General features: G+C 41.4%; 1 protein-coding gene across 1 annotated transcript; it reads right to left on the bottom strand.

Annotated features, from left to right (window-relative positions):
• Positions 1-3,929: 3,929 nt before the first annotated feature.
• LOC141198553 (uncharacterized) lies at positions 3,930-6,749 on the bottom strand. Its single transcript, XM_073662986.1, has 8 exons — positions 6,660-6,749; positions 6,413-6,511; positions 6,038-6,160; positions 5,779-5,888; positions 5,491-5,690; positions 5,056-5,144; positions 4,350-4,439; positions 3,930-4,124 (listed from the first exon to the last, which is right to left on the bottom strand). The coding sequence occupies exons 3-8, from the start codon at positions 6,126-6,128 to the stop codon at positions 3,985-3,987; spliced, it is 720 nt and encodes a 239-aa protein (XP_073519087.1). The 5' UTR covers positions 6,129-6,160; positions 6,413-6,511; positions 6,660-6,749; the 3' UTR covers positions 3,930-3,984.
• Positions 6,750-7,683: the final 934 nt, after the last annotated feature.

Here is a 7,683-nt window from a genome sequence, read left to right as displayed (position 1 = left end):
TTTGTTTATTCTGCCTTCCAAAAATCGGAATAGAAAGCAATCAAAAAATGTAATGTGCCCAAAAATGGTACCAATAAAAACATCAACTTGTCCCACAAAAAAAAAAAAAAAATCACATGACTCTGTCGGCCGAAATATGGAAAAATTATAGCTCTCAAAAAATTGCGATCCATAAACTAGTCTTTGCAATAAAAAGGGTTTTTTAGTGTGTGACAGCTCTCAATCATAAAAACCTGATATGAATCTAGTATCCCTGTAATTGCACCGACCCGAAAAATAAAGTTGTCTAATCACTTATACCGCACGAGGAATGGCGTAAAAAATAAACTTTAGCGTTAGGGATAGGGTTGTGCTAGGGTTAGGGTTAGTGTTTTGCTAGGGTTAGGGTTGGGCTAGGGTTAGGGTTGTGCTAGGGTTTGGGTTGGGCTAGGGTTAGGGTTGGGCTAGGGTGAGGGTTGAGCTAGGGTGGGGCTAGGGGTAGGGTTGGGGTAGGGTGGAGCTAGGGTTAGGGTTGGGCTAGGGGTAGCATTGAGCTATGGGTAGGGTTGTGCTAGGGTTAGGGTTGTACTAGGGCTAGGGTTAGGGTTGTGCTATGGTTAGGCTAGGATTGGGTTAGGGTTGGGCAAGGGTTAGGGTTGCGTTAGGGTTGAGCTAGGGTTAGGGTTGGGCTAGGGTTAGGGTTGAGCTAAGGTTGCGTTTGGGCTAGGGTTGTGGTTGTATTAGGGTTGGGGTTTGGATTTTTTCAGAAGTAAAGAAAAAAATACCGTCTATATGGCAACTAATGTTGAGCACAAGAGCTCGCTACTTGAGTTTGCATCGGGTGCTCAGGTATGCACCGAGTATAGCGGGTGCTCGAGTGACATGCTCAAGTCTCCGCCTCAAATGTTTTGCAGCTGTTATACAGCCAAAAAAACCTTGCTGGGACTTCTTGTCATGCACAAGCGATCCCCACATGTTTTTATTTGGGTGACTAACAACCATGAAACATGCGGGCGGGGACTCGAGCATGTCACTTGAGCACCCGCCATACATGGTCCATACCTGAGTACCCGATGCAAACTCAAGTAGCGAGCACTTGCACTCAAGACTAATGACAACTTATTCAATATGATGACCTAATGTTATCAAATTCTGTGTCGTACCTCTGGGTTCAAAATGTTCACTATACCCCTTGATAAAATCCTTCAGGGGTGTAGTTTCCAAAATGGAGTCACTTGGGGGGGGGGGTTTCCACTATTTAGGCACATCAGGGGCTCCCCAGTGCTGCCTATCTGATTAGCGAACCGGGGGGTCCTCTGTTCTCTGTACAGGGCCCAGTGGGTGTGAGGGCGGGGCTTAGGGGCATGGCCATCGGAACCCGGAGCCCACCGGGGGTTTTCCCGATCATACGGTGGGCCAGTACGCCCCTGCCCATAATCCCAGCTGGGGGCTGGGATTCGAAGCATGGTAAGGCCCAAACTAGACATGGCCACCATGAATTTCTAGTAAACAGAAAAAAACACATGTAGGGACTCCATCTTTAATAAAAAAAAAAAATCCTCGTTCCGACGTAATCCATGGGTCTTCTGTCTTCAGCTCTGCTACATCTCTGCCATCAGAGATATATGTCTGCTGACAGATGAGCAGGCACAGAATGACACTGGAGCACTGTTACTGTGTAGTGCGGCACTATGTTGCTTTTTTGTCATTTCATGCTGTGTAGAAATCTTGGGAAAAGTGTGGATTGTGCTCTGGAAGTGATCAGTTATAGCTAACTATGTTATTTTCTGCAGAGATAAGTCCTGCATAGAAGATGGGATATATCGGTCTGCAGATAAAGAACTTCACCTAGAGACATCACTGGTGAGTATGTGTATTACCTATGTTGAGTATATGTATTACCTATACACACACACTGACACTATATACAGAGCTCCTGTGTATAATATTAATGGTGATCATTGCATTACCTGTACACTGACACTATATACAGAGCTTCTGTGTATAATGTCACTGGTGATGACTGATAACCTGTACACTATATACAGAGCTCCTGTGTATAATATCACTGGTGATCACTGTATAACCTGTACACTGACCCAATATACAGAGCTTTTTTACATTTTTATTATTTTAGCATTATTTGTCACTATGTTGTGGCATTATGTGCTTTGGTCATGAGATGACGATATTTGTCCCTTGTATGTGGTATTATTCAGTCACTATGTGGTGGTAATATGTGGTCTCATGGTGTGTCAGTATTTATACCTTGTATCTGGTAGCATTTGATCACTATGTGGTGGTATTATGTGCTTTGGTCATGGTGTGGCGGTATTTGTGCCTTGTATGTGGCATTATTTGGGCACTATGTGGTGGTAATATGTGATCTGGTCACGGTGTGGTGGTATTTCTGCCTTCTATCTGGTAATATTGGTCTTGGTAGAGTGGATTGTGGTTGGTCATTTGTTTTATCTGATATCAATAAGGGGAAACCTCTTTATTTCCAATATATATTAAATACTTGGATGTTTAACCCCTCCCTGCCCTGTGACTATTACACAGCAGCAGAGATGCAGTTGCAAAGGTTCACCAGAGAAAGCAAGTTGGCATTTGGTGAGATTTTCACCTCTGTATTTATCAGACAAAACCAGGAGTGGGTGAGAAATTCATAAAACATTACCTCGGATTGCTCCACTCCTGGTTTTGTCTTATAAATACAGAGGTAAAAATCTCACCAAATACTCAAAGTGCCACAATCTTCTGACAGTGCTGATTCCACCAATAAATAAGTGATCACCTTCCCAACCTGTGCATCGCTGATGACTTGTTTTCACCAATAAAAACCCTTTAATGCAAACTACAGTAATTGTACATCGCATTTCTGGTGAGCGCACAGTGATGGGCAGAAGCGGCCAATATAATGGGTATAACGGCTAACAGGTATTTGCAAATAGCTGAAGGGTGGGTGGGCCCCTGGAGTCAATGTCCCTGGTGGGCCCCAGACACCCCAGTCCGGCGCTGTTGACAGCAGTGACCTGGGGGTCTGAAATGCTTCCTGGGGCGATCCCCATGCTGTCCCCATGTCATTTGAGCACTGTCACTATCGTTTTGGGCACTTTTTAGGCTTTCTACAGACTGTCGGGGGTGCCGCCGCAAAAATGCTCGGGTCTCCCATAGACTAACATTGGGCTCGTTGCTCGGGTCGAGCACCCGAGTATCACGGTGAGCTCGGCCCGAGCTTCGAGCACCGGAGCATTTTAGTGCTCACTCAACACTAATTGCCACTCTTCGTAATGTGCAAACAATGTCTTCTTCAGGTGGATTCCACCTGGATCCCTCATGAAAAGCACTAGATAAAAATGTAAATGATTGAACATATGCACTGCAATATAAAAACAACTTGCTGTGCATTGTGTATTTTTCAGTCTTTTTCAGCTTCTTTTCTCCGCTTCCAGCTTTGAAAATTATGAAGTGGTTAAAGAAAGTGATCGGTTCATTCTGCTGGTGGCTTCTGTTTGGAAGCCGCTCACTATTTTATATGTAGTTAACAAAAACACTGATGTTTTCCTTAAGTGTCTTCTTATAAAATAAAAAATCAGTGGGTATGCTGGCGTCTATAAGGTGCTGTGTGTACGTACCCTTAGGAATAACAGAATCTCTGGTCATCTCCTCCATTTTTGGCCAGAGTTTAGAGGATTAATGGGAGACATAGAACCGCTATTCTCCAGTTTGGGATCTATCCCTTCAGACATACTATATATGAGGTATAGTATTAATATACCATAAAAGTCAGTAATAATCAATTAAATGCGAAAAGACATTAAACAATTTTAATTTTTTATTTCTTTGAATTAAAATTGCATGGAAGGATGAAGACAAGTTCTTGGAGGAGCCTTCAACTTTTGCACGTGTCTCTTGCTGGTCAGGAGGCCACAGGTAGGTGGTACAACTCCTTCCATACAGGTACAGCATTAATGGTGGATGTGCTGTAGTTTCTTCAGAGCGCTAGATTTGGGGGTTTTCTGTCCTCGAGATGTCAATGGTGCGTTGGTGGCAGCAGCCAAAAATGCAGCTTTCTCTGACAGCACGAGCAGCCCTGGATAATCCACGCCGGCAGGATGTTATCATCCGGCGGAAGAGAGAACCTAGGAGAAAAGATGTAAAACTGTTGTAAGTAATGGGACTCCATATTAGAGGACACTACTGTGGTGTCACTGTAGCATGACGTTAGAGGAATCTCATCATACAGAGGAGCAGAATCATTGTCAGCCATCATACATGTGACAATCCCACCACTGACGGATAACATCTGCTCCACATGACTTCTTCTCACTGACGTCATACAACATGGAGATTATCGTCACACTTACCTCGCCTAGTTTCCCCCTCTTCAACTTTCTCTGTTTTTAGTTGTTTTCTCAGTGTTCGAAAATATTTTCTTCTCTTCTGAACTGGAGATTCTAATCAAAAAGCCAGAAAAAAATGTTGATTATAAACTCCTAAAAGATGAGCTTTGTATCTTTATAGAGTTATGCACCTGATTAATATGAACCTGTAGCTTTTCTGGGTTCCGGTGGTGTCTCCCCAAAGAACCATGTCCCCATATTAATATGACATTACTTTCAGCAAGCCACAGTGTTATATAATCAGTTGGATAAAACTTCATTGTAACTTTAAAGAAGACCCATCACCAGGTCAAAAGTGTCCAAGATTCGCTCTTATTTTATGTCGGCTTCTCCCCTGAGTATTCTGATATTTGTTTTCCTAAAATCCACAGTACGGTTGTAGAGATATGGGACTTTTTATTTAGTGTTAATTATTATGGTCTTTATCATGTGGGCGTGGTAACCTAAGGGCACGCCCCAGAGGATCCTGTGAGCACCGCCCCTTTGTAAAGAATAAAAATTACCACTAATTACAAAGGCCCATAACTCTGGAACCTTATGGGGGATTTTAACAAAACAAAAAATAGAATACTCAGGGGAGCAGAAAGAATAAAGGAAGTAATTTTAGAGCCTTAATATTTAAATTTTGGATCATAGGCTATAATTGGATGGCCTATAAACCTGTACATACCTGACAATGAGGGCGAGGATGACTCACTGTTTTTAGCAGTAAAACACTGATTGTCTCCAACAGTTTTGGAAGGGGAAGATTCTTTCTGCCTGTTGGTAGAAAAAAGACACGTAAATTACAAGGAATAAACAATAGAATAACGGAAGAACACCTGTCTGTAAGGTCAATTAGGACAACATAGAGGAGATAGCCTGCTCAAGACCACATTTTACCAGCAAGAATGGAGTCTAATTAGTAATATTGGCCTGTAGTGAGTTGGAAATGAATGGTTGGTCGCAACAATCAGCTGTTATTGAAGTTATCACAAGTAAGACCCACAGAGATTGTGTAGTCATGGGGTGGTGGATGCTAGATTTAGATTTGTGTTACTCGTATCTTGTATTTGGATCCGACATATATCAGGACTAAATCTCATAATAATAATAATCTACTCACATTTCTGAGCCTTTTTCATTGATCTCTGGGGAACACCCTGGAGGTGACATAGGCACTTCATTGCCTTCATCACTGTTCTCTTGGGAACACTGTGGAGGTGACATAGGCTCTTCATTGCCTCCATCACTGTTCTCTTGGGAACACTGTGGAGGTGACATAGGCTCTATATTGGTCATCATCCCAGTATTGGTGATATATAGCTAAAACAGATAAAGAAATATAAAATAGATATATTTAATTTTTTTTTGTAATTATAGGTTTCATACATTTTATTAGCCACATACTTACTTTAGAAGACCTTTGATAAGTTGATGCAAAGTTTTTGATTTCTGGCCAGTCATTGTCCTCACTTGTGTCCCCCTCATCTGAATTCATATGTTTGAAGCTGCTACTTCGAGCTAAAAAATACAAGTGTTATTAGAGATTATTAGTATAATACCCAGACAGTCACCATGTTATCACTAATAATGATGAGAACTGATTTTGACATAAAATGAAAGACAAGACACACGTCAGTTTTCTGCAGATGACGTCTCATTTTACTTACTGATAAAGTAGCGGGTGTCCTCATCTGACTTTAGGTCAGGAACGAACAGGGGCTTCTGACTTAAAAGGTTGTCAAAGTCTAAGTCACGCATAAATGGATGAATTTTGATCTCATTTGCGCCTCCTGGAAAAGGAAGACAAGAAAGAAAGTGATACAGTCATTGTCAGAGAAACTGCTCCATATCTGTAGAATTTATGTTAATCTGAACTGAAGATGTAACAGAGCCGACATAAAGAAAATATATTGAACATTATAGCATGAAGAATGGGTAATAGACAAGTAGGTAGAGTACAGAACCTCAGTGCTGATCCTCATGGAACCCATCATTTGTCTGGTCACGCTGTAATAATTCATTGATAATACTATTAATATTACCTGTTCCAAGTCTCAGTGCTGGAATTTTTCTGAGCAGTTGAGTGATGATGCCTCGAGCATTAGTTGGAGGAAAGTAATTACATCTCCAAGGTATATCATCTGTTATATAAAAAGCAAATATTATAAGAAATAAAACCTCTTCATTTATTTTCAGAAAAAAAAATTCCTTAACAAAGCTAGAAAAAACTACAGAACTATTCAAGTCAAATAACAGTGACATCACAAGCATTCAGATTATTTTACTTACCCTGGATGATACTGTGTAAAATATTCCTTCTGCAAGCCCCTGTAAATGGTGGATATCCAAATAGAAATTTATATAGGATGATCCCTATTGACCACTAGTCAACAGGCCTTCCATAACCTATCTTTAGGATAACTTCTGGGGCCATGTAAGTAGGGGTGCCAGCAGTCTGGAAACCAACAGAAAAAGGAGATGATGATCAATAAATATAATTGCGACACATAACATCAGTGGAAATGTTTTTCTAGAGAAATTATAAATCAGAGAAGGAGAAAGAGATGAGATCTGTAAAGTACAAGACCCTGTAAGTAAAGCCTACCTCTTTATCAAGGAACTCTTTGGTGATGTCCTTAGTTGGAGTCTTGTAGAAGTCTGAGTTTGGTCTCATGAGGCCGAGTTTTGAAACCCCAAAATCAGTGACCTTAATATGTCCTGTTGATGTTATCAGGAGGCTGTGAAAGAAAAGATGGTGTCAGCACCATCAGCACCAAGTAATAACCCACAGACTGTATAAGAAACTCTAACTTTCTTCCCCTCTAATATGCTAGAGGGGTCACTTACTTCTCAGGCTTCAGATCTCTGTGCACCACACCATAGCTGTGCAGGTATTCCACAGCAAGGACCGTTTCCGCAATGTACATACGGGCCAAGAGGACCGGTAAAGGACCCCTGTGCTTTAGAAGGGTACCACAGTCACCTCCTACAGGAGAAAGCAAATATGAGAACTGAGGGTTTGTTACAATGTAAATTACACATGATGAGTGGGAATGTGAAGAAGGCGGAGACATTGGGACAGGATGGTCTATATATACTGTATAATGTAGTGCGTATACTGTATACTGCAGATAGACCCTATACATAGAGACAGAGCCTCATCTACGAGCCTCTAATTTTTTTCTCTGTGAACGTTCTTATCTATAAAAACTCTTCAAAAAGACAAATCTTCCTTTTACCCATAGTGGAAATTGCTGCCGTGCTCAGCGAGGACATACTGGGGGACTTTCATAGAGATCAATGGTTTTTCAGG

The sequence above is a fragment of the Phyllobates terribilis genome, unplaced genomic scaffold, assembly GCF_046119375.1.
Source record: "Phyllobates terribilis strain yellow unplaced genomic scaffold, ASM4611937v1 Scaffold_97__1_contigs__length_5976380, whole genome shotgun sequence".
Taxonomy (NCBI): domain Eukaryota; kingdom Metazoa; phylum Chordata; class Amphibia; order Anura; family Dendrobatidae; genus Phyllobates; species Phyllobates terribilis.
The sequence above is the reverse complement of the archived record's forward strand: the minus strand, read 5'-3'. Positions and strand labels throughout refer to the sequence as shown.